The following is a 26615-nucleotide window of genomic DNA, read 5'->3' as shown; positions in this document are numbered from 1 at the left end:
AGTTAAGAACAAAAATAATGCAAGTCTGTCAGGAGATACTCCCAAATTTTTTACTTAATACAACGACGAGCGTCGAAAGTGTCTGGAACGGCATGGAGACAATTTTGAGCAATTAGAATAGATTTTTTATTGTTTATAAATTTGTTTATTTGATTTTTGATTTTTCATGAATTTGTTTTCAATTAAAATAAATGTTTTGTTCTTTCTTTTAATATACGGATATTCAGAAGAAAATTCTCTGTAAGAACGAATAAAAAAATATATACATACCTACAGTGTAATTTGAAAAAAAAATTTACTATCGTCTGTCAAAAAATAGATGTCGAAAAAAATATCGAATCAGATAATGTTGAAGTGTCTTTCTAACTACATATTTCATTTGATGTGCAACTTATTCAAATCGGATAACAAATAAGTAGGATACAGCGTCAAAGGTTTTTCGTTAGTCACCCTGTATATATTTTATTAAACTAAATTCAGTTGCTATGAGATACACAGTGTGGAAACTACTTATGGAATAAATTCAGTAATTTCAAAACTAATGACATTTGTCGAAAACGCTGAAACAGGTCAATTTTTATTTCTCATAATATTTATTTTAAGTCGATTTTAAGTTGCTTCACTTGTTCACGACGTCATCCATTTTTTAACTATGACGTCATCAATTTTTTAAAATCACAACCCCAACTTTTTTCTTCACTTTCTGATAGACCTTCTTACTCTCTAGCGATGAATGAAAAAAATTGGAACCTTACATAACAATTTTTTTGAGAAATTTTATCAAAGATTCATGATGAAACTCAAAAAACGTAAACGATAAAAGTCGAACATAACCTCGAGAGACATAAAAACTTGACTTTTTAGGTTGGTCGTACGTCAAAACTGCCCACCAAACTTTGTTTCCCAAACAAAGTGATTCCTTTGATTTTCTTGTAAACCATTTGCATATATCGAGCGATCAAATTAATTTGTAATCGATTCATCCATGGATTTGAATCCGTATGTCTTTTGCGATTGATATGTCGAGATCTAAGCTGTGTTTATTGGAGCGTGGAGTTCAAGTAACGACATACGATTTCGGATTTATAGATAACTCGATTCAAAAATTAATTTAATCGCTCTTTATAATGGATCCACAGCCAGCTAGATGTGCTATTTTAACGATAATAATAATTTTGCGTCTAGTGATATAGAGTTTTTTCATTGTTATTTGATGGTCACATCGACACCAATAAATTAACTACTAAAATTAACTAAATCCCATACTGTCTGGAATGTTGTTTGATGCGACCACTATAAAAATCTTATGCTCTAACGTTTTTTTGTGGATTATAATAAACTCGAAAAATTCTATTTATGGGTCAATTAGAACCTACAGTTATTATGATTATGACAATGGTCTCACACATTTATCACGTCGTTAAATTTATCCAATCTTTATATAATCCACTCTCTTTAAACAAGCAAGTTGTCAGACATTGTATTTACTTAGTGTTGAACATTATTTCTCGCAAATAAAAGTAAACCAAAATGTTGATCATCGAAAAAAGTGTTTTTCCTCAACACTACACGTATTTAGCCAAATTAACTCCAACCGTCCATTTTCATTCGCTTCATTGTGATTTATGTTCTCTGGCAGCTACAATATTCATATAAAAGAAATTAGTCATAATACAAAATATCGTATATTAACATGAATATTTCACCAACTAGAAAGAGATAAAGTTAGTCATATATCTAAAAGTTTCTTGTTGATGTAATAATCATTATTTTGATATTGATTACTACAAGGACCCCAACAAAACCCTCAAAAGTCCCGGTTTTATGTAAACTTTGTCTAGGTAGGTACTTCCTTCACTAGCGCAATGCCGAATTGATTCAAGATACTTGTAATGCCAAGTACGCGTTTAATAAAAATATGCCCCTAAAGCTGTACTTTCATGCGTGATTATTGCCTATCAAATTAATATTCCTACATTACACCTTGCGGGTTACCGTGCTCTTTGAAGTCTGACGTTCAGCGGCTAATGCCTTCAATTTCTGACGAAAGAATATGACTAATGCGGAAGAACAAAGCAAAGGTATTCGAATATAAAATAGAAACGGCATCTTTAAAGATGCAGTTTTGTTAATGCAACATGATTAAGTGACTTCACTGAGTTCAGCCGCCACGTTTGACGGTTCATTTACCGGAAACAACGTCTGACATCCGTCTCCGAATGCTACAAACAAATCTCAGTTTACAATCGGAACAATAATTAAATTCGGTCCTGTTAAAATTCAGCGAAGGAGCTTTACGAATCTCGTTAAAGAAGCGTAAACTGTACATACAGTCCAAGAAGCTTTAACTAGAGGTGCCAATAAACTAAACTGGGGTCAGTGATTTCCAATATACACAAACAATCTCATCTCCAGCTTATAATTTTATAAACAAATAAACACTACTATATTCGAATTACGATTAAATAAACGATAAATTCCTGTTTCTAGGTGGGGAAAAAATGTGTTCACAAGATCGCCTTGGTTCACACCGGGGTTAAAAAATTTGACAGTCTGACCTAGGGTTAGTTGTTGCCAGTGTAATAAAAGACCGATCGATATTATCGATCGATCCAGCAACTCAGTACGCCCGCGAATCACGAGTAAGTCAATTACCTTTCTTGTCTGCATACAAATTAAGATGTCTGCATTACCTGATTTAATATTGGAATTGAACTTGATTTAATTATTTAATTGACAAGATAATTTTGACAAGTTGTGTCAAACCACCGAAGCTAGACCAAGTGCGGTCAGTGTAAACAAACGAACCAACCGGTTTTATGAAAAATAAATAATTAAATTTTATTCGCTAATGAGTGTCATTAGTGATGTCACTGTGCGACAAGCATCTATTAGAGTATCCATTCTGAAATAATTGTTGTTTATTTATATTTTTTGCAGGTGCCTTTTCAACGACAAATTGTATTTTGCGGCGCAACTAACGAAACTACTTGAAAAAGATAAATAAACATACGAACCTTTACATCATAATGGTGTGGTGTAATCCGCTGGTCTCATGCGAAGAAATCCGTGGAGCACATGATTCAGGTAAAGAAAGAAAAACCGACTGGGGGTGGGTCAAACAGAAAAGAACAATTCATTCACAAATTTTACGACACCCTCTGCCGATCCCACAATTCACGTGTAGAATTACAACATTTTATCACTAAAGGTGTATGTTTTTACCGCTGCGGAAATGTTTATGTGGGGCAAACACTGGGTCCTTGCGTTCTTTTCACGGATATCATAGAATTTTCGATGGAAGACAAAGAACAGACTACACGAACCGTACAGCTAATGTGGGCAACTGCTGACAAAAACAAATGTTGATGTTACAAGAACCCAATCAGATTCTGTGTGGCAGACAAAGATGCACGATGGTACATGCGTATTCGACATGAGGTTACCCTGAACAGTCTCAAGTCTGTTGGGTTCAAAGTGGTGGCGGCACCTACAAGCAAAATTTGTAATACATGTGCGGAAACCTGTAACAACTTAATTTCTCCCTTGGAATTCATGAATCCACATTGATAGTTTAAAAGACACGTTTTATGTCTTTATTTAACACAATTTGAAATTGTGCCAAATATGACTTTTAACCCATCTGTTAAATTTACCAATCTTGAAACGACCTTGAATTGAAATGTTAAATGTAGAGGTTATGTCACAACAGATTGTACAATGTTTACAATTTTAAGACGACAAATTGTACAAAACTTGGTCAAACAAGTTTTGAATGACACTACAAAGAAAACATTTGTAAATTTGAACAGTTGTCTTTTAGTACCTTCATTGATTAAGAACGATGTACAACATAACCTACAGTCATTTCGGTACAAAAGTAAGAAGGGCCCGAAGAAAACGTCTCAAGTGGCTGTCTCGGAGTCCGAAACTGAAAAAAGCAGCTGGGAAGATCAGGTTGCAGATAAACACACCAAAATTATGCAAGTAGATGTCAAATCATTGCGAGTAGATGGAGTATTGAAGTCAGGACTTGGAATTTCAAGAAACAAAATTGAGACCCTCTTTTATGAAAGTAAAATTAGAGTTAACGGACAGAAACTAATGAAAAAAAGTGATTCAGTAAATGAAGGGGATGAAATCGACATTATTAAGGGTGTGAGTGTGAGCAACCCCAACTTTTTAACTGTGGCCCGAGTTGAGATATTAGGAATAACAGATAAACATGAAGTTATTACACTGAAAATTAGACGCAGCAAGTCGTTAACTATTGAAAATTATGATAATGCAAGTACACCTACGTAGAGCCTTAGCTGTGTTTGCTGTTACAATCGTCAATTTTCTTGTTAATCTGGTTTTAATAAAAATATGAAGCTCGAGCACAATACTCTCTTTAATCCTATTTTTTAAAGTGACGTCACAATTTGTATTTCATAATAAATAATAGTGGCTACAAAAATACTGGCATATTAGTGCACTGTGTAGTTAATAAATTATTGCCTATATACAAGAACTAATCTATTTATTGGGAATTATGGATGAGCTTAAGTCATTCACTAGGAAATTATAAATGAAATTTGCTTTCCCTCTATTCGCCTGGGGCTTTGAATTACGTATTGGATCTCGAAGAAGGATGTCGCCAAACAGCGAGGCCAAAGTTTTAGCGTCGTAGCCGTTTTCATTTGAATGTTTGAGCATTTCTTGCAAAAACATGCAAATGTACAGAAAGACATTTCTGTGAATGTCCGACATTTTTTGCTGAATTATCTGTAAAATTGTTTCAATTACCGAATTTTTATATATTTTTTTTTAAATACTTACTAGGCGACAGTTTTGATAATTAGTTGCTGCAGCAATACAGACATCATGTAAGTCAGACGGTACCACAGGGTCCTTCGTGAAAGACAAAAATACCATCAACGCCTCGGCAACCGTCTGAACTGTACCGGCTACAATTAGATAAGGAAAAATAACGCTTTTGTCAGTTATGTACACGAAAAGCCTGGTAATGTTGAAAAGAAAGGATACGTAATGGGTCCAGAGAGCCGTAGTCCAACCAGTCTCTGATTCTGGTGAGCTCTTCATGAAGAGCGCACGATTCAAACAAATCCCTCGTTTTCAAGCCGTGACGGTACAAATGATCCACCAGCAACCAAATTTCGCGAGGAATTGAGTAAAGGACACGACTTTCCATATTTTCCTGTGACATCTTTTCATAAGGACAATAATTTACTACTATCTGAAACTTACAGCCTGTCTGCGTTGCTCTTCCGTCATCTGCAATAGTGGAACTGGTGCTCTACACAAAGCCGACATGCTTGACGTAAAACAAGATTTTTGGCATTCACCGTTAACTATGATAAACATATCTTTACCGCCCTTTAAATGCAAAACTAAAATGTCGTAGAGTTTATCCAAGTCCCGTTCTAGATTCACTTCGAATTTTATGTCACATTTATCTCCTGCAAAATTCGGGTTTCACTCCAATAAATCAAACATTTTACTATTTCACTACCAGGATCGATTGTCCCGGAAAATGGCGTAATCCTTAACCATTCCTTACAGTACGTGGCCTCGTCCAATTTTTTGATAAACTCAAACTCTGCTGGAACCTGTCCGGTATTCGCGATAATAATTTCTCTCGCTTGGGGTTCTCTAAATTTGACCAGATCGAACACGACTTCCGTTTGATCGACCATGACTTGTGGCAAGAACTCGTTTTCCAATTTGTCCATTTTCTTCAAGAGGTCTTCATGGACCCTTCTGAATTTAGCTGGATCGATTACACTTATCTCTGATTTGAAAAGACCACTGACTGGTTTATGATCGCTTATTCGGATGTCCATGTGACTGCGATACGCTGTTTGGTAAATACCCTCACCACGATGTAAAATTCTGTCGGTCCATGCTGGCGGTCGGGCTTTTTCGCTGGTGTCATATACGTCTGTGTTTAGATCGTATTTGTATGTTGGTTGGAATGTTATGTCGCCTTCAGTGTAGTCCTGGAATAATGCAAGTTGATAATTTGATGTGTCATAACTTACTCATATCTTTTAATTTGATATTAAAATGCTACGACCGCAACCTATCTACGTGTAACAATTAACTGCGATAAACACAAATTTTAATTCACGAAAATAAAAGCATTGTGATCGTCATCGCCAGTAAAAGACCGAATAAAATCGCTTAAAATGGGACTTGCGCAATTCCTGTAATGGTTGATTTATAACAATTGCAGGCGTTAGTGCTATCGCTACTTAATGTTGATAACATTTTCATGTGTGACGTTTTTTTTTTTTCTAGATGACACAGGTCACTGACTGCACACAATTGCCGTCTCCATTTGAATACAACTCTCAACAAATGCATTTTTCACAAGTATTTGTAAAGAACATACCAGTCACAATGCAAGTAGGTACACGTCGCACTTATACTAAATGTAATTATTTTAAAAACCTGTTAAAATTAAACACAAATTACTGGCTGAGGTTTTTTTTTTGGTAAATATCTGTTTAACATTGCATTACAGTATAAGTTCTCTCACTTGCTCATTTTTTGCACCAGGAATGTAACGATAATCAACATTTCAATTTTTTTTATCGCGAGTAAAATAAAATAAAAACACCTCTGGAAGAACATATTCCGCTCAATTAGTATAACTAGTTCAAACAATTCACGATGTGTTATATTCATTCCTTAGTTATTACTGCCCCCTGTTGGCAATCTAGAAGTTAAAAAAAAATCTACTCACGCTGCTAATTAGTCGGTTAATTGCTTAACTGTTGACTTAGTTTTGTTGTTTCATTAAAATTGAATCTTATAATGCCTTTAAATTAGCAATTCAAACACAGCACAATTTAGTTGGAACAGTGATGCGAATGGCGAGTAATTAAATGCAAAGTGCACATTGTACGTATACTGCATCTAATTTGTTATTAAAAGCATTTCGTGGTTTTTTTTTTGTTAATTTTCGTCATCCTGTGTATAGTAACCGTGGACAAAATGGGAATATGACTTCTTGATTGAAATAACTTTGAGCTGTACGATTTACGACAGGGACAAATTTTTGACCACCATTACCTGTATATCTACTTGATAAAAGGGCACTGTTTGTTTACAACAGAAAAGTGCCTACCGACCGCTCGAGGTCGTAAATCTTAATGATGAGTTTTATTTAACTACAGCCCAGTTAACTATTGAAATCAAGAAGTCATATTCACATTTTGCCCGGCCGCTACTATAACATGAATATAAAAACCTTTCAAAAGATTTAAAAGGACTATAGAGCGCGTCGTGATCGTGGTGGAAAAATTATTAAACTTTATTGGGAACATTTTTCATAAATTATTTTGGCAAACTTAATCAACACATTGGCGTACGTACGTCATTTTGACATTTTATGTATTAATAAATTGTGTCAAAAGGCGAGGACGCCTATGTTTATGCCAACTATCACATTAAAAAGCAGAATAACCAACAATAATATTACCAACTTAAGAAAAAAAGTCACAATCATTTAAAATCACCCGGTATATCGAGCGATAAAATTAATTTGTAATCGAGTCATTCATGGATTTGAATCCGTATGTCTTTTGCGATTGATATGTCAAGATCTAACCGTGTTTATTGGAGCGTGGAGTTCACGTAACGACATACGATTTCGGATTGATGGATAACTCGATTACAAATTAATTTGATCGCTCTTTATGATAACATCACCAACACTCTTGAACAATTTTATCAAGATTAACAAATAACAATACAATCAAACAAAATATGTCTCTTATTTAACTATACATATTTTCAATAAACTCTACAATGTGTAACTGGTAAAGTACAAAGTTTTTGTTTGATTACCACTTGAAGTTTACATTTGACGCTAGATATGAACAAAAAGTATTGCGAGTTTTAGGCCAATAATATTTTAACCATGATTTTTGTTTTGAAAATGACTATACAAGCATATATTACACACAATATGTACCCAACACTTACAAGCAATACGTTTCCGCGTTCCTTTTGTTGATTTAATTGATCTGCCTTAAGTAAAGTTATCATTTCACTTCGTGCTAGAAGCGTTTTAACTTGACTTGTGTTTAAGTCAGTTATTCTGTAATTTAAGTCTCCCAGCCAATAAATTTGTCTACAAATATACGCAAAAATTAGATCATGTAAAATAAAGAGCAACTGATGCTTACTCATGATCTTTAATTGATTGAGGATGTTTTCTAAAATTAATTCTTGCATTTATGTCTTTATAGTCTTGATTTCTTCTTTCAAATTCTTCTACATGTGCTGCCAAGTGACAATTAACAAAACATAAAGATGTGTTGTGAAGCTCTAATCTAACAGCAACGCCCCCTTTGTTACCCTAGAAGAGACACTAAAATATCCAGAAGAAATTAAGTTAATTCTTCCGTACCATTTTGCCTAAAAGTCCTGTCCCGACAGTATCAACAGCAACATTTTTTACAAACTGATAATGTTTACTGTTGACCAAAACTACAAGTTGCATTCCCACTAACCTAGTTACTGCTACCGACTTATACTTAGCTTTAGAATGGACCCCGTCCATAACATATTTTCTAAATAAATTGAATTAATGATTTTGATTTATTGTAATATTTTACTTACTGCCATTCTGCTTCCCTTGGGGTGTCATTAAAAAGGAATGCTTCTTTACTTAAATCAATCTCCTGGAAACCTATAGCATAAAGATCGGGTGGTTCTTCATCACAACTTAGCCATGACCTTAATGAAACTGTTGGTGGCTGACCATTTACATTCCAGGTACCCACAAATATGCTATAAATTTTTTTCAGTATTTTTATTTTTACAATGATATGATGTAATACCAAAATTGTTGATGTTGTATATACTCTGGTTCTTTAAGTTTCAGTTGATATCTTAGTATTGACTCCCTATTAGAAGCTGCTTGTCCATGAGCTAATTGATGACGTAAAACTGGAATATCTGAAGACTGAGAATTTCCCATAAATATTATAAACAAAAACATGTGATATGTTAATACCTGTTCTGACATTTCTGACGTTTTTTGATTACTTTGATCTAAATTAGTGCATATATATTTATCAAGCCAATTAAATTCTGGTTTGCTAGATGATGACACTGCAAAAGTAAAATCATCAACTATTTACATTTCAATAAAGTTGAGACTTTACCTTCTTTAGACCAAATTACTTCTGAAGCAAAATTTGAGCTTTCAGATCCAATTTCTATTTTGAATTGAAGCTTTCTATTTTTAAAAGTAATAATAAAAATAATATGATTCTGGCAATTGTCAATTGGTTCTGTATCTGAAAACAACAAAAATTAACTAATGATGAAATTGTAATGCATGTAACTTACCACAGGAAAAATATGAATCTATTGGAATTGCAGTCTCAATTGAAAGATCTGAAATACTGCTAGGTTTCAGCTTTTTTGTTATGAATACAAATAATGCGTAAGATGAATTACTTTCAACTAAAGCTAGGATTCTGTGAACATCATTCCAGGATTCATTCACTGGCGAGACATTTAAGTGAATCTATGGATGAATTAAAGGAAACAATATCTGCTAATTAAATTATAACATGATAATTCAAAGGATACACATTTAACTACTTCAATGGAAGAAAATTTTGCTTGTACGATATTAACAACATCTTCATATACTACTAACATAATTGTATTTCAAATAAAATCCATTTTAATTGTTTTAGCAAAAAAATTTCTACAAATTTACAGAGATAACAGTAAAAACTCTTAAGATTATTCGTCCATCTACATAACCTCTCCGCCCACCTAGGGCTACCAACAGTACCAACCAACTGTCAATATCTGGCGCCAAAATCACCAAATTTCTATCAATAATTCGAATTTAAAAATTCATTTAGGTATAATATCATGTTTTTTTTTACAAATTTTAACATTTTATGTATATAATGCTATAATATAAAAATACAAAACATTTTTAGTCGCAATTTATTTGGTGTCTGTTATAAACAAGAAGGCTGGCCATGTAATTTTTTTTAAAACAATTGAGCTTCTTGACATTGTTGAATAATTTTTAATAAAAGGAGGATTACGGTTAGTTTCTTCATTCTATTTTCTTTAAAATGAGTGATTGGGTTCATTGTAACAAATGTTCAATTAAGTATAACAATCAGACAACTTTTTTCTTGGTTGAATGTGGTCATATTTTTTGCCAGCGGTGTGTGGAGAAGATACGTAAGTATTTGCTAGGAGCAGGGGACGTTCACCTAATATAATTATAAATTCTTAGGGATCTCAAAGAGGTGTATAATTTGCAACAAGAACACCAATGTGTTACTCCTCAATAAAGATGTGGAGCAAACCGTATTAGATTTCTTCTTACCACTAGAAACATTATTGAAGAAGACCGTCGAGGTAGTAATACTAACATATTCTTTCGTATATATACCTATTTAGAAAATGCTTAGGCACTATCACTACCTATATAGGTTGTGGTGTCTTCAACTAAAGTCTGTTCTTTGATTATTTCTTATATGATAAGATATCTACAATTAAAATATTCTTTGGTGGCATAGCAATTCAAGTGCATTTAATAATTTGCCATATGATTTTAACACTCTTGCAGGTTTACAAATTTCAACTTCAGCATCGAACCACGCTCTATCAAAATATGTCGGACAAATATAATTACGCTAAAAAAGAATACATAAATTGTCATAATAGCAATAAACACTTGATGAAAGAAAATCAAATGCTTCGTTCCCTGTTGCGTGTAAGTTTTTTGTATAAATTTGTTACAATAAAATTTAAATAATATGTGAAAAACAGTCTGCAGGTAAAAACCCTCACCGTTTTACAACTAGCACTCCAGATTCTCACACATCGGAAAATAACTTCACATTTCAAAATACATCACTGTTGTCTTCAATACCAGCACAAGCAGGAATAACTTCCGGGACGGATAACCTTCTCACAAAAATGTACCCTGGATATCCCAAAAGAAGTGTAAGCCTATGTATTCTTTTTTTCTATTTATATACTTCTACTTTTACTTATGTTTTTTTCTAATATTTTGGTGTTTAACTTAGTTATTTCAGGACTTTTAATCTAAATTTTCAAATTCTAATAATCTTATTACTATTCATGAAAACATTCTTCCATATTGTCTCTTTTGAGTATGAATATGTTTTGCATATTTTGCTTTTTAAATGAAATTTGTTGATTAGTATTTTTATAATGGTTCATCACATTAGTAGGTATATGTACAAAATAATATATCTAGGCCTTGATTTAAATAAAGGTATGTGCACAGGTGACGACGCGAAGACGTTTTTTATGGATATTATACCTCCTCTGTACAGTATTCGTGTTGCGTAACTTTTAGGTATGTAGAATTCGCACACATGCTTCTTATGGGTGACTTTCTCGCATCGTTTAGTCCGAGATCTATACGCATTTACATGTTATTTGCTTGATTTCGATATGATAATAGCAAATATATGTAATATAGATATAAGATATTTTTTTAATCTGACTGATAAATTTATTGGGTGCTGTTGTAATGTTTATAATAGTTGTTTTGTACCTAATTAATTACCATTGTTGAAACGATGCTTTTAGGTAATTACATTACAATCGATAAGACATAAAAGGACAAAAAAAAAAAATTTTTGGACAAATCTTAAGCAATTTAATATTTTACACCGGTACCTAACTTTTATCATTTATTTTTTGACCTTTATAGGTACAAATCTAGAATACATACTTACCTACAATGCTACATATTTTATTTCGCACGTTAATTTATTTCCATTTGAAGTTTTTTTTATCGTACACATAATTTATTGTAACTTTTTTCTCATATTTGTTATCCTGAGTGCCCCAAAATTCGCGGAACAACTCAATAATATAATAACAACAAAAATAATAAAACATTTCTATACCTCTTAAATTTGAATATAGGGGAGCTCAAAAGATGCATCTTTGATCTCATTTATTTTAAATATAAAAACAGATTTTGACTATCTATCTTTTACTAGCCGGTGGTATAATAATTATGAACGATTGTGATCATGTTTGCAATTATTTTCTTGATTACTAGACTACGTCCACTGATAGAATGCACTTTTTTAAATATCCGTAGATAACAAAAATCCCCAAACCATAACATTAAAATATTAACAAACTATCATAGATTGTGTTGGTAGTATCTTGAAACTTTCGCGCCACTGATTCTCATTGGTTCTTATGAAACCCAGGCGAAAAATAAATTATATGACATTTCAAATTTGAAATTGTCAATGCTGTCAAGTGATTTCAGCATTTAGATTTGTGATTTTTCATCTTTAGAGCTTTGTTTTGCGTTCCTCTGGTTTTCAAAGTTATTAGTTTTGAACGTGTTGCTGTTTTGCGATTTTTGTTGATTTTTTTGAATTTGTGAAGTGAGTGCGTGTCTCAAGAATCTAGCATGATGAACACTTTAAGTGACATTACAAACATCGAAAATGATACAGAGGTAATTTTTGTTCATGCATTAAATATTAAATAATCTCTTGTTTGTTTTAGCCATTTCCGAAAAAAGCTGGATATTTTCATTTCAGTAGCCAGCTTTTTTCGGAAATTCGAAAATGTATTGTGCGTTGCATTTTTAAATCCGTCGGGCACATTATCACTCGTGAAATACCCTGTATTAATAAAACCTAATATATTACCCCTGCTATACTGAAGTTTTCTTTCGTCTTTCCTAAGTGCAAACATGCAGAATAATAATAAAACATCACGTGTAAACCTGTTCTTTCATTTTTTTTTAAATTTCGCGCCGGATCTATTTGTTGTAGCGTAGAGTGAATACTTTTAGTAACATTTATGTCAAGCAATCTATCAGTGGGCAGAGTTTACCAGCATTTCCAAATAATAATTTTATGTCCGTTTTACCTCAAATAATGTACGGCAACATGACTTTGATTTTTCTCTCTCATTTCTATGGATACAACAAAAATGAAATATTTGCAGACTCTTGGGATAATAATGTTTTAAATGTAGCCACATTTAGTGTAACAAATAGGTCCATATCTTCTAAAAAAAGAGAAGATTAATTTTTTTTAACATTTTTATCTGATATTTTAATGACTACTTAACAACGTACTGCTAAGTTGTTCCGCGAGTTTTGGGGCACCCAGTATACTGCGCCAAAAATTGTCGGAACACTAAACGTATTTTTGCATTATTGTATTTATAAAAATGGCAGAAGTAATTGAAGCAAAAATGATATAAAGCCCATTCAAAAATCAAAAAACCACCACCTGTTGCTTATGGTTGGTAAAATTTAAAAAACCCTAGGTAGATATTTTTTCATACTATGTTTGTAACTATAAATTATGACATTTATTTGATTCAAAATAAAATTCAATTGCTTTGAATTTCGTTCATATTGTTTTATTAGCAGCACGTTTCATTGATTTATTGATTCTTATTATTTTTACTTAAACATGCCTAGAAAAACAAGACACTTAATAAACATTTAACCTCAAAATTACAAGTCTCACCAAATTTTACACTAGACAGCGATGCCGATAGTAATTATCGAGGAAAATGCGACGTTGGTGGTTTTTTTATTTTTGAATGGACTTTACATATTATAACGTATTATTATGTTAATATTATGTTAGGGCGTTTACGTTTGTGTAGATATCTTTTTTCATCATGAAACAAACAATATTTTCGAAATTCGATGTGTTGCGACAGTTTTTTGGTCTAGTGTACGGTTGGCTTCAAAAAAAGCGGGAACTGTCAGAAAAGTTCTGTGAGATTTTATTAAATTTTTATAGTTTGAAACGGTCTTTTAGAACTTAGGTTAAAAAACTACACTTATGTGTCAGAAATGTCTGTTATACAAATACAAATACTACTGTCAACAGACACAAATTGACAAATTAAATTTCCAATTCACATTAGGTCAAATTTCATTTCCAGTTTTTTTTTTGAAGCCAACTGTATTACCGACATAATTCTCAATATGAAATAAAATACTAATTCAAAATTTGTTCAAACAACAATAAAATACACAATAACTCAATGCATTTTATTTAATATTTATTTTGGGCACCATGTCCTCCCATATTTACACTTAATGTACAGTCATGGCCACGGAATTTCGTTAGTGGTGTCGTTTAACGGACATTAGCTGTAAAACAGGTTTCATACAGGGTGACTGACGAAAAACCTTTGACGCTGTATCTTACTTATTCTTCATCCGATTTGAATAATGACACATCAAATGAAATAGTTTGAAAAGGACTTCATTATTATCCTATTCGATATTTTTTTCGACATCTATTTTTTGACAGACGATAGCCAACTTTTTTTTCAAATTACACTCTATATATTTTTTTATTCGTTCTTATAAAGAATCTTCTTCTGAATATTCGTGCATTAAAAGAAAAAACAAAAAATGTATTTTAATTGAAAAAAATTGAAAATCAAAAATCAAGTAATCAAATTTGTAAACAATACAAAATCTATTCTAGTTGCTCAAAATTTCCTCAATGCTGTTGCAGACACTGTCGATACCTTCTAGAAATACCCACCTTTGCATTCAGTAAAAAATTTCCTGACATACTAGCACTATCCACTTTCTTAACTTTTTTTGGGTACCTGGTGGGGTCAAATAAACATTCTCTCAAAAGTTTCGAATGAAGATAAAGAAATCCAATGGATTCAAATCTGGAGATGTAGCGGGCCATCGAACAGCTCCATGAGCACCCATTCATCGTTCACCAAAATGATTTAAATTATTTAAAAATACAAAATTCATGCGTGCATTACGTGGTATGGCACCGTTCTGATGAAACACGACTCTATTCAACACTGCTAATGGTATCTCATTCAGAAAGTTGCTTATTTCGTTTGATAATAAATAATATGATATTTTGTTTGATCGAGACTACTATCAATAAAAAAGGGACCCACTAGTCCATTCTATCTCCAAAAATGCCACACCACACGTTAACACTAAATCGTCTTTGGAAATTTTCTTCCACAGCAACATTATTAATTATTATAATAACTGTTTTGATAAATGAATATTCAGAGCTTACTTAGTCAATTCGATCATTTAGAACAAACTTCGCTATTGTTTATTTTGGTCACTTGATTTTTAAATTTTGTACATTTACTCTTTAATTTCTCGACTTTTGTTTAATGAATGGGTATAGTTCTTTGCATTTTTATATTCAGAAGATAAATCTCTATAATACTGAATAGAAAAAAATGTACAGTGCTATTTGACAAAAAGAAGCTGATGTTCATCTGTCAAAAACTGAACACAAGAATTTTTTTTATTAAGTTGGTATTGAAGTGTCTTCAAAATGATTTCATTTGACGTGTCATTTATTCAAATCGGATAAAAAATAAGCAAGATACAGCATCAAAGGTTTTTCGTCAGTCAGCCTGTATATTTCTAACCCCACACTGGAATTTTTGACATGGATGTCAATTTGTCAATCAAAAACGTTACTGGTGGCATTTTGATTTTTATTGTCCGTGACAGAATTTCTGTTACAAAAATTTTCAATGTCAATCATAATACCTACAGGGTTATTCTAAATGATTGTAGTCAAAGTAGGCCATGCCCATGTTATTACATTTTTGCCGCTTTCATGTGAACTGTCAGTTTTGTCTGTCATTTTTTAGGTGAAAAGTGCGGTGATGAGGTTTTTATTTATTTTTGTTAAATTAACGGTTGAATCCAGATATATTGAGTTGTTTTGCACCCAATTTGAACGGTGTGTACTCACTATTCACATCATTTTGATGTTTTTTTATGTGGAGCGGCAACCATAAATTTTATATACCATTCACGATTACATATTTCAAATTCGGACTATCTATGAAAATCTGACATTTTAGTTGGCAGTATTGTGATTTGTCTTAATAAATCTATTTTAGGTTATAATTCAACCGAACACTGCTCCCAAGTTGTTACATTTTTTAAATAATTGAACGCATTATGAACAATAATCGTAAAATTGTAATTGAAATGAAACATACATATTTGTAGGGCAGTTCTGGGTAAATTCTTATTAACTAAATTAATGACGGAATTGACAACAATGCGAATATTTAAAAACGAAACGTCATATGACAGGACCTGACGCCAATCTAACAAAAAAATATCGCGGCCTCCTGCGTGTTTAAAATAATCGTGAACGGCATATACATTCAGTTTTCACGCCTACTTCGACTACAATCATTTAGAATAACCCTGTATAAGCTTTATGCTTAGGCTACACAAGTTTTTTCGAATTGACAGTAACATCACTGACGAAATTCCGTGGCCGTAACTGCACAAAATTTTTGTTGTTGATCCAACAAAAAGTTATTAAACACGTGTTAGATTTATAAAGGTATTTACTGTAATTATTCACAACTGTTGTATTATAATTTGAGTTTTTAATTTAGAAAAAAGTGAAAAAACGAATAAACTTCAGCATAATCTCATGCCCTAATTCATGGACCAGTCTCGTTTTTTGTTTAGAAGTTGTTTATTATATAACATCTTTGTTTAATTGTAATAAAAACACGATGTTGTAGCCACCAACAAGTTTTTAATTTTTGATGAGAAAGATAATCATTTTTTTTTATATTAATTTGAAAATTTTATCACGCAAAGAAATTTAATGAATTAAAATAATGATAATATTACACTTTGTTTGCGTTCATATTGTTTAACTCAATAAATGTGTTGTGATGTGACCAACATACGGGGTCATTATAAATGATTGTCTCATCGCAGTAGGCGTTGGTGACGTAGTTGAATGTGCCGCAAGCTTTATAACATGAGTGAGATCGCCAATAGGTAGCGCTGCTGGCGGTAGTGTATAGTAGACCCAGAAATATAGTGATTTTATGAGGGATGGAGTACATTAACTTGAGGCGGTCAGTTATAGTAGGGCAATAAGCTTCTGGCACCCGTCGCGCGACTGGGCTCTAGGTACCTACCTTTGTCTCCGATGGTCCATTTTCAGACGGTTCAAAAACATCTGTCATAGAAGATTTATAACTCTCTTCAAGTTGATAATAAAAGTGACCCCAAAATTGTAAAAGAAATTATCGACCTAAGTCCATAAAAATCACTATATTTCTGGGCCTATTATAAATTTGTCTACTAGTTTGTCTAACGTTGCGAAGCTAGCGGCACATCCAAAATTTGTGTGGGTTTTCAACGCCAACTGCGATGGGACAATCATTTATAATGACCCTGTAGAATTTAATAAGATTGTTTCTGCCTTGCTGTATCTGACACAATTACAATTTTAATCATTGATATGCAATTTATGCAACTATAGGAAATGCGTTAATAGTATGTGGTTTTAAAAATTAAATTCACAAGGTGCCAATGCTTTTCCACGTTCACATCTACTGTGCGATCAACAATTAGGTACTTAGATAGGGGGCGGCTATGACTTTGATGGGGTCAGATTTTTCGTATCTTTGCTAACTCAGTTAATAAACGTCAAACAACTGTCACTATTAATAAAATTTTAATGCAAAAAACAAAAATGTTTTTACTTCAGAACATAAAAAACTCATCCTTGAATCTTACTTTCGTAATGGTGTTTTCAATAACGGATAATGGACATATAGCCTTGTTGCCTGTTTGGCTGAGTTTTGGCAAAAAATGAAACTGAAACAGGTATTTGCAACCAAAAATACAGAATATTTGAACATCTGAACCTCAAGTAGATTTGGACATACATACGTCCAAAATCTGAGGCTTCTTTGATCTAAATAATTGTAGATCGCACGCTAGAAATACTGAAACAAATTCTAAGTACATAATGGCATCAATAACCGTATACCTACATCAACACTTCAAAACAATGAACTATGTCGAGACCAAAAAGTTTCGTAATAAAATTTCTTGTGCTGTTGTGGACAAAATCAGTTTGAAATATTGGACCATTTCCAAAAAATATATTCTCTAATCTAACATGGATTACGATTAATCGAATCATAAATAATCTAATATTGCCTGTGTCCATATATCCTCTTGACAATTTTTGTTAGTCATATTGCTATCGATTTCTCTCCATTCTTCTCCCGAGCGGTATTAATCATTTTTATATCATTATGGGATGAATCACTATCGGAGGTGTGAGTGAGAGTCTACTATTCCATAAAATTAGTTGATGGTATGAGTTATATGGGTGCATCAACAAATGAAATTCACCCACATATTTTCAGAGCTTACACAATGTGGGAAGGTCGAATATGACAAAACAAATAACACAATAATTACAGGTTGACATCAGTTCAGTACTTAATATTTTCTTGTATTTAATAACTAATAAGATAGGTATACACATGCCTTACGCAAAAACTCACAACAGTTAAATATATGTTAAGTGACGCCAATTACTCAAGGTAATCACGACAAAAAACAAGACAAATACATAGCTTGTTACAGTCTTTTGTTTATGTTTTAATTAGTATTTTAGATGTCAGTGCTAAATAACCTAGTAAATATCTCTTTCTTTATTGTTTTTATTTAATTTTCAAGAGGGACAGTTACAATTGTTTTGTGTTCATCCTGTTTTTCCATTCTAAAACGAAATCAATACAATTAAAGTTGTTTCTTGAAATTATTTACAATTGTATTTATTTGTACCGTGCAAACTTAAACAAGTGCCTAAATTACAGATTAAATAGTGATCAATTATTAGTTTTTGTGTTTTGATGCACTCTTTGCATTGACATTCAACTTGACTACGTGTTGGTAGACGAATCCAAAAGTCGTACAACTTGGAAAAATGTTCCTCAATCTGAAAACAAACGATTAAGAACTATAAATTTTATAGTTATTAAGGTATCAAGGGTGTTATAAGGTTGATAACGCGCGAAGTCGGCAGAGTGAAACCCGAGGGCGTAGGTATCATTATAACACCCGTGGTGCCTTCAACGTTTAATGTTCGACTAGTTTCGTGTGTTTTTGGATTTACAATAATTTGATTAATTTATAAACTCCATCCATTTTCAATATACACTACTAAATCTAGTGATTTTAGTAACTTTTGTGGTGTAATAGGATACAACTTTTTTCTACTGTAAATGCAATGTCCCAGATAATAATTCAGGTTATGTGTATTTTGAAGAGGTTATAATTAGTGCGATTATTGTCATTTTTGACAAATCTCTAATCGAGTCCCGCAATCAAGCAAAGTTTTGAATATTTTACTTAAAATATGGTATCTACAGGTTAATATTAAATACCGGCATTGAAACCAGCAAGTAGGTGTACCTTAATAAACATAAACAGATTTTAAGGAAATTTACCCAACCATTCGGTAAACTGGAACCCCCCCTCCCAAATTTGGACCATTTACTTCCCAAATGTTTTTAAAACACCGGTGAACACGTTGTTTTATCTCTAAAGAGGCATTTTCTCTTTATAACACTGCCTGTGGCCTCTATGATATCACTGCTTAATCGTATTTTTTCAATACATATTAGGCATTCACGATCTTTTTGGGACCCAGTTGGCTATGATTTTTTCTTTTCATGTTGGACTAACTGACTGTCTGTTGGACATTTTCTTGCCACCGCATTGCCAGATTTATTATTTTAATATTCGTAAGAAACTAAATGATTTGTTAAGGGTGTAAAAATAATTTAAATTTCCGTCAAAGGAACAGTCAAAATTGCCAAACTAATTTTATTACGATAAAAAAAAATGTATTAAACGATTTAATTTAATTTAAAAAGGACAGACCAGATTTAAGAGATCCAGCAACAATGTACCTATTCAGAAAATATAATCCTAAACTGAAAACAACCTAACGTAACACAAAAAGTGTCAATTTCCTTTAGGGAATGTAGTTATCACTGAGGTACTGCCAACAAAATCACTAGATGGTCATAGCCAACTCGGTCCCAAAAAGATCGTGAATGCCTTATAATTATAATCTGACAGTGTCAAATTTTTTGACAAATTCAAAACGCCCGCTTTGAATGTTCAATATTAGAAAAAATAAAACACTTTCATTGCAATAGGTACAAAAAAAGAAAATTCCCTAACAGTAATGTATGTATATTGAAAATGGATGGAGTTTACCAATCAGTAAAAAGTTGTTTGCAAATAAGTACATTAAAGCTGGTTTGCAAATAGTACATTAAACCTGGTCGTAACTAAGCAACAAAGAACTTATAACGCCCTAGAGCAAGGCGATCTTCATTTACCAGGCCATGACACTGACCAGAGACAGTGTGCTATGGAATGGCCTACAACAGTCTGGCAACATTGCTTCACCAACATTTAGCGAAAAAAATTGAAATCCACTAAAATATGAGTGATCTAATTTTGCGACAGTTCAAAAATACGTTATCGCATTGTAATATATAGTTTAAAACCACCTTGGGGACAGCAAAATAACGGTGCTCATTACTGATAAATGATAATATTTCAGATGCTCTGCTGTGTTCCGGGCTATTGAAACTGTTTGGTTATAATTTATAAACTAACGCGAGGTGGGCATTTCCAACTTAAATATAACAATTTTGTTCTCCCCATAGCCTAAATCCCACCCCATTTCTTGTAACTTGCTTCCCAGTCTCATTTCAATATTTGTTTTTAAAGTCAAAAGATTTTCCCCAATGATTGTGTCGTGATTACTAATTTTGATTATTTCTTCCCAAAGTGTAATTTCCTCGTAATTAGAAGTTATTGGCACCGCGTTTGGCACTAGTCGCTTTATTTTGTCCCCATTGATATTTGTTCCCCTAAAATGTTTAGCACAAGCATGTCTACTTTTGCGAATTCTTCACTCTTCGATTTTTAAAATCTCTTTCCAAATTGGCTTCGTTTCCTCATTTGAAAGAAACTTAAATACAGGTAAGTACCTACGTAATTTGAAGAAGAAGACGGATAATTTGAGTTGCAATTGGGTACGCAACACTTAAATGACGGTTTTAACGAATTTGATCAAGGACTTGTCAAAATGTATTTCAATTCGAATTAGTTTCAAAATTTTAGGAACATCGTAGGTCATGGAACGGCCTACCAGGGAATGTGGCAACGCAGCCAGTATCCTGGCCTGTAACTTGAGACCGCCTTGCCCAGAGTCTGTTATTTAAAGATAATGCCCTAGGGGATTGTTTCTATAGTAATGCATCAGAAAACCAGTCTATTCCATTTAAGTATGCAGTATAGAAATAGCATAGGCGCATATGGACTATTTTCCCGTCGTTGATTGGTCAAAATGAGAGAAAAGTTTATTACACCAAGGCAATGTTCGACTTTTGATAACTACTGTCAAATTTTGATATTTGGTCGATTTTTTGGTTATTAGTGTCAAACTTATCGAGTTTTTGTACGGTTGGCTTCAAAAAAAACGGGAACTGTCAGAAAAAGTTCTGTCAGATTTTATTAAATTTGTATAGTTTGAAACGGCTTTTTACAATTTAGGTTAAAAAACTGCACTTATATGTCAGAAATACTACTGTCAAACAGACACAAATTGACATAAATTAACAAATTAAATTTCCAATTCACATTAGGTCAAATTTCATTTCCCGTTTTTTTTTAAGCCAACTGTATCCAACGCGTCATTAAACTACAATTTTGTTATTAGAATACCAATACCGTAAGTTCCTTTGTGACTTTTTTTTGTTAATTTTGCTTAGAATGTTGTTTTCAAATTAGCCGCGCTCGCCAGTGTGAAACGTTCTCCATTCGAAGCGACATCTACTGCATTCTTAAATGGAATGGACTGTATAATTAATATTAATATTAGCTCATTATCGTTCGATAACAACAAAGTCGCACATTAATTTTATTGTGGACCGGTAAATAGTTGTGGACCCTCAAATTCTCTACTTTTTTTTAATTCAACCGTTTAAGATGAAAAAAGTACACTAAATAAATACATGTCCAAAAACGTCAGTAACAGCAAAACGGAAAACGGTTTTTGTTAAATCTTACTTATAGAAAAAAAAAGATAGTGAGACGAAATTCGAGCCCGGAATCCACTTGCTTACCTACCATCTTAACTTACCTTAATCCTTACGTTACAAATATTTCATTAAATGAAGATCTTGTCAGGTCCTTACGTAGTCTAGTTAAAAATAAGTTAACAGATTCTTGTAAAGCCATTTCCATTTCATACTTGTGCATTGTACCAGCATACTTTGGGAAACGTTTTACTACAGATTATTTTATACATGTACAGTCATGTTCAGATAAATCTGAGACAATTTTATTTTTTGAAGATAATGTGGGCTGAACATTGAAGAATATTTTCATGGATTTTTTGCTGCAAGATCAAATAGCAGATTTAATTTATTGTCAAAGTTGACAAGGGATTATAGTTTTCAAAGCAATTTTACCGCAAAATGCCTAACGATAATAAAATAATAACCACTGAATTGTTAATTTTAGCCAAAAATATTTTTTATAATAAAATATCGATTAATGAACTACTTGAAGTCACACTTAAAACCCAAAAAAGAAGTTGTCCCAGATTTATATGAACAAGTAAAATTGTTACCTTACAACAGTTGTCCCAGATTTATTTGAACGTGAGTGTACATCCATCGATTCATCGATCCAAATTCGTCATTTAAGGCATCTACATGGTTTTATTGGTTTTACTCCTTCTGTGCAATAATAATATGTCAATTGCATGCAAACAACTCTAGCAGTATGTTTCATTGGTTGTTGTTGTAATTTAATCAAAGATATTTTGAGCTTTGAATGATTTACAACCAATTACTCAAATTTCCTGCACAGCGACTCACAGTCTTCAAATTTGATAGTCAGAATAGTTTTACACTTGGCAGAGAAGATTTGCTTCTAGATGAAATATGAGGCACAATTATGCATATATCAGAAGTTGTGACTTTTCTAAGTATAAAAAAATGCACAATGAACTGGAAAAAAGGTAGCTACAAGATTATAACACAATTTTTACCCATGAGTCGGACGTTTTTTTTTTTTTAATTATTTCCGGTGGATGAAACTTGGGTTCATCACTTTGATGCCAAGGTATAAAGTGGAGATGCAAGGGTTCACAACTGCTTTAGCAGAAAAGTAATGGCCACATTTTTTTTCATTCTGATGAATTACTTTTAATCGACTTTGGCCCGTATTCACCAACGCCAGTTAAAGTTAACTGTAGGTTAAAATATACGAAAACATTGTTATAACAATAGGTAACTAAGGTAACGAAACATTTTAACCTACAGTTAACTTTAACTGGCGTTGGTGAATACGGGCCTTTGCCATTTAAATAGAGCATGCGAGGTGAGTATGTATTTCGTTAAATAAATTTTCAATGTCCGATGCTTTCGAGATAAAAAGAAAATTAAAACTGACACGAGATGTACTGTTCCAGGCAAACGAGTCGCTCGAAGCACAAATAAAATATTTTTTGCCAAGAGTACCAAAGTACGTTAGCTACTTTGCACCATATGTAATACACTTTAGGTGACTTGTTTGTATTTTCGTAATATTTTGCTTCAATGTCAGGGACAATAAGTAAAGAATTACGTTCGTAGAAAATAATTTACTGCATTATTTTTTGAAGTTTGCAGACAAGCAGACACAACACATCGTTGAATTTTTCATGAGAATGTTAAAAATCCGGTAGACAAATAATCACCATTGTAATAAATAATTAAATTGTTGTCACACAGCACAAACCTTATGAAAATTCTTTGAGAAGCACGAAAATATTGGGTCTCCATTTTTTTCTGAATCATTGTCTTCATAACTTTCGTGTATCTTTTTTCCAATTATTCCATCAGAGTAGATTTCTGTATTAAAAAAGTCCTACTGAAACCAACGTCTCAATTAATGCTACCAGCCTTTACGAATCGATCTTCAGATGAACAGCACATTTATGATAGATTTCAAATAAGCTGTGTTAAAAACCCGTATTATGAACAATGTTTTGTTACGAAATTTTGTGTCGCTGTCTCTCTGTCATCGAATGGTTTTCACAGGCAGTACTGAGTAGTTATCGTTTAACATTTACATACGAAATAGCACGACTGTTATTATTGTCTTTCCAACAATGAATAATTATGAGGATACAAACATACAACATGTATTGTTGTCACATGAAACATTTATGAAGACATCCACTCTTAATAACGCATCGAGTTTCTAATAATCTCGTCGCGCCTTTTCGAAACTTTTCGTCTTCCCATATTTTTAGGGGTGTAAAGATAAAACCTGAGCTTTTATGTTCATCCATCTCCTGTGGTCGAAGAGTTACGAGCAGGATCCGACCCTTTCGGGTGCGATTTCTTCTACTCATTGGTTTTCATCAAGCTGAATATTGCGTTGAATGTAAATTTTCGTCATTACCATTCGTTCCCATTGTGATATTTAAAAAATAAAGCCGCCGTTTATTTGTTATCGGTGTGCAACTACGGCGTGTAATTTTGATACGTGAAGCCGTATCGCTCGTTTTTATTTTAACAACAAACTCCATGCGTATTTGAAAAGTCGCGTTCGATGGGGCACCGACTTCCTTCCAAGTCAATATTCGTGTTTAAAGCGGGCACCTCATTCGTCTGGTTACTATTGTTATGTTAATCGAAACGTTCGCTATGACCCTTCGATTACAATACAAACAGCGACGTATGTTCGTTCAATATATCCATTAGCCTGTAGCCGCCGTATATTATTTTCTAAAAATTATTTCAAAGTCTGAAATGACCTGGATAAAACAGTCATGATGAAACCAAGTACAAGCTTTGCATACGAAAGCGATGTTTAGAGAAAATGGTGTCTCGGTTCAGGAAATGTTAATTCGAAAATGGCGACCAAAGAAATGTTATTCGTTCGATTATTGTTTTAATAGAAAGTTATTGTTACACTTTTGGAAAAATTGTTGTGTGAATTTTTTATTATACACTTTCTACGCTTTATATACTTTCCTGTAAATATAAATTAGTTTCTGAAAAGAAATGTAAAACAAGGATGGTTACAACGTGTGGTAATGTTTCTCGGTATCGTAATGAGTAATGACTGAGTCTGGCAAAGTCCACGGACACTGTTTGCTTGGAAACTGCAGTTAATTAATAATTTTACTTTGATTCCGATGGTCACGGATTTTTTCTAATGCCCCAAAGTTGTACCTTGTAATCCTCTATTAAGGAAAAAATACTACGATCATGTACATGCAATACCTACTGTTTCAATGTATAAATAAATTGTGTTTTCTAACAAACTGGGGAAGCTAAACAAAATGACACACACGTCATTCGTCGACGGTTTATTTTACGATTACCTCTAACGCACTTATTACATAATGCATGTGTGCCTCGTCCTTATTTACAGCTCTTTCTCAACAGAGTTTTGAAATTCCAGTGAATAAAAACGAAATTTCAGTAGAATAGCTTGAAATATAAAGCTCATTCACGTCAGGTGATTTAAAACGGAGTTTCAAAAAAATTATTGGTTGTCGGTGCTCCAATTGTGCGACGCAAATCTAATTAAAAAGTTCATTATAACGATTTAATAAAGCATTATCAGTTCGTCAAAAGGCTGGAAATATCAGAAAATTGATACTGTTTGACGTGGCCTTCCAGTTGACCCGACTAGTAGTTTAGACGTGGCACATTGAGAACCTATTATATTTTTGACCGTGTAATTAGCGTAACAAAAACAGAGAACTATATTTAGTCGACCAGTCATTATACACCTAAAACTTTGTTATTTTCGTCTATTTCAATATTTTTACCGAAATTTTGACATACCATTGTATCTAGTCATAAATACTAGTTAGTAAATACTGGAAGTGAAACAGACAGCTCCCTTTGAGCTTGTGTAAGAGATTTAGACGAATTTAGATCGGTTATAAAACGTATCTACAGTTCGGATAGTTAGAACACCTACTAATTAAATAATTTAAGGAACAGTAAACAATATTTATTTCAAAAAGTAATAAAAAATAGAAACAATATTAAAAAATTTGTACTTGATTCAGACTTTTCTGACTTCTGATGTGTTTCAGCACGGATTCAGCTCAGGATCTTCTCAAGGTCCCTCTCCAGCTCAAACAGTACCTTTGGGATATGTAAAATCGCAGAATCTACCAGCCATACATCGCAGTTCAATGGGTACCATGCGCTTTCTAGAAGAGCTCCGTCGCAGTGGAAAATCTCAGTAGGTTCCACCTAACGTCAGAAACGAATTTGTTAAAAACTGTTATTAAAATTCGCAAAAGTGCATACGTGTATCTATCAGTGTATAATTTTTCAAGGTAAAAGAATATTATTTTGATTTTGCGGAGCAGGTTGTAATTTGTAGTAAAGTTGCAAGATAGACAATTGTGCTGATATGTTAAATATACAATTTGATAAACTGTGTATTCATTGAATTGGAAATGTATGTTTATTGTGCTGATGCATTTCCGATGTTTAAACATAAAGTAACAAAAAAGCAACCTTTGTTCTACGGTCTGACTGATTCCATCAAAATATGAATGGTGTGTTTTGTTAACACTGAAGATACAAACGAATGTACTTTTGTTTTGATGTCTTAAAATTAATGTTCCAATAATTATGTATAGGAAATAATAATATGTTCATATAAATTTAATTACGACTGT

The 26615-nt window shown here is 32.8% G+C and overlaps 5 protein-coding genes across 18 annotated transcripts in view; 2 read left to right on the top strand and 3 right to left on the bottom strand.

Moving 5' to 3' along the window:
* rut (rutabaga) overlaps nucleotides 1-3328 on the bottom strand; it is a 115930-nt gene extending 112602 nt beyond the window's left edge. For 10 of the 11 annotated variants that reach the window (XM_069041698.1, XM_069041700.1, XM_069041701.1 and 7 more), the window contains exon 1: nucleotides 3018-3327. The gene's annotated coding sequence lies outside the window, so the exon portion shown is untranslated. Of the gene's footprint in view, nucleotides 1-3017 lie in introns of all 11 variants that reach the window. The other variant, XM_069041705.1, reaches the window with a different exon arrangement.
* A 190-nt stretch (nucleotides 3329-3518) lies between these two features.
* Nucleotides 3519-4379, top strand: LOC138126045 (mitochondrial transcription rescue factor 1). Its single transcript, XM_069041728.1, has one exon. It carries the CDS (start codon nucleotides 3721-3723, stop codon nucleotides 4303-4305), a length of 585 nt encoding a protein of 194 aa, XP_068897829.1. The 5' UTR covers nucleotides 3519-3720; the 3' UTR covers nucleotides 4306-4379.
* Nucleotides 4376-9757, bottom strand: Ocrl (Oculocerebrorenal syndrome of Lowe). 2 transcript variants are annotated; one of them, XM_069041710.1, is made up of 14 exons: nucleotides 9616-9757; nucleotides 9370-9550; nucleotides 9183-9317; nucleotides 9032-9129; nucleotides 8856-8980; nucleotides 8635-8805; nucleotides 8423-8585; nucleotides 8199-8371; nucleotides 7996-8143; nucleotides 5516-6002; nucleotides 5251-5462; nucleotides 5029-5200; nucleotides 4822-4949; nucleotides 4376-4767 (listed from the first exon to the last, which is right to left on the bottom strand). In XM_069041710.1, the coding sequence occupies exons 1-14, from the start codon at nucleotides 9685-9687 to the stop codon at nucleotides 4519-4521; spliced, it is 2514 nt and encodes an 837-aa protein (XP_068897811.1). In that variant the 5' UTR covers nucleotides 9688-9757; the 3' UTR covers nucleotides 4376-4518. The 2 variants fall into 2 exon arrangements, with proteins under 2 accessions (XP_068897811.1, XP_068897812.1); XM_069041711.1 differs by lacking the exon at nucleotides 9616-9757 and having other exon boundaries at nucleotides 9370-9425; nucleotides 9481-9550.
* A 5-nt stretch (nucleotides 9758-9762) lies between these two features.
* nenya lies at nucleotides 9763-26605 on the top strand. Its single transcript, XM_069041726.1, has 6 exons — nucleotides 9763-9899; nucleotides 9981-10233; nucleotides 10289-10413; nucleotides 10625-10771; nucleotides 10828-11004; nucleotides 26019-26605. The coding sequence occupies exons 2-6, from the start codon at nucleotides 10122-10124 to the stop codon at nucleotides 26172-26174; spliced, it is 717 nt and encodes a 238-aa protein (XP_068897827.1). The 5' UTR covers nucleotides 9763-9899; nucleotides 9981-10121; the 3' UTR covers nucleotides 26175-26605.
* The window catches only part of LOC138126042 (CUGBP Elav-like family member 1), a 313867-nt gene continuing 305777 nt past the window's right edge, over nucleotides 18526-26615 (bottom strand). For 2 of the 3 annotated variants that reach the window (XR_011157579.1, XM_069041723.1), the window contains one exon: nucleotides 25919-26181. Coding sequence is in view for 2 of the 3 variants with exons in the window: in XM_069041723.1 (XP_068897824.1) it covers nucleotides 26168-26181 (14 nt within the window). In the remaining variant the exon portion in view is untranslated. Of the gene's footprint in view, nucleotides 18822-25918; nucleotides 26182-26615 lie in introns of those variants that run through there. The other variant, XM_069041724.1, reaches the window with a different exon arrangement.

Source organism: Tenebrio molitor, chromosome 3, assembly GCF_963966145.1.
Source record: "Tenebrio molitor chromosome 3, icTenMoli1.1, whole genome shotgun sequence".
Taxonomy (NCBI): domain Eukaryota; kingdom Metazoa; phylum Arthropoda; class Insecta; order Coleoptera; family Tenebrionidae; genus Tenebrio; species Tenebrio molitor.
The sequence above is the reverse complement of the archived record's forward strand: the minus strand, read 5'-3'. Positions and strand labels throughout refer to the sequence as shown.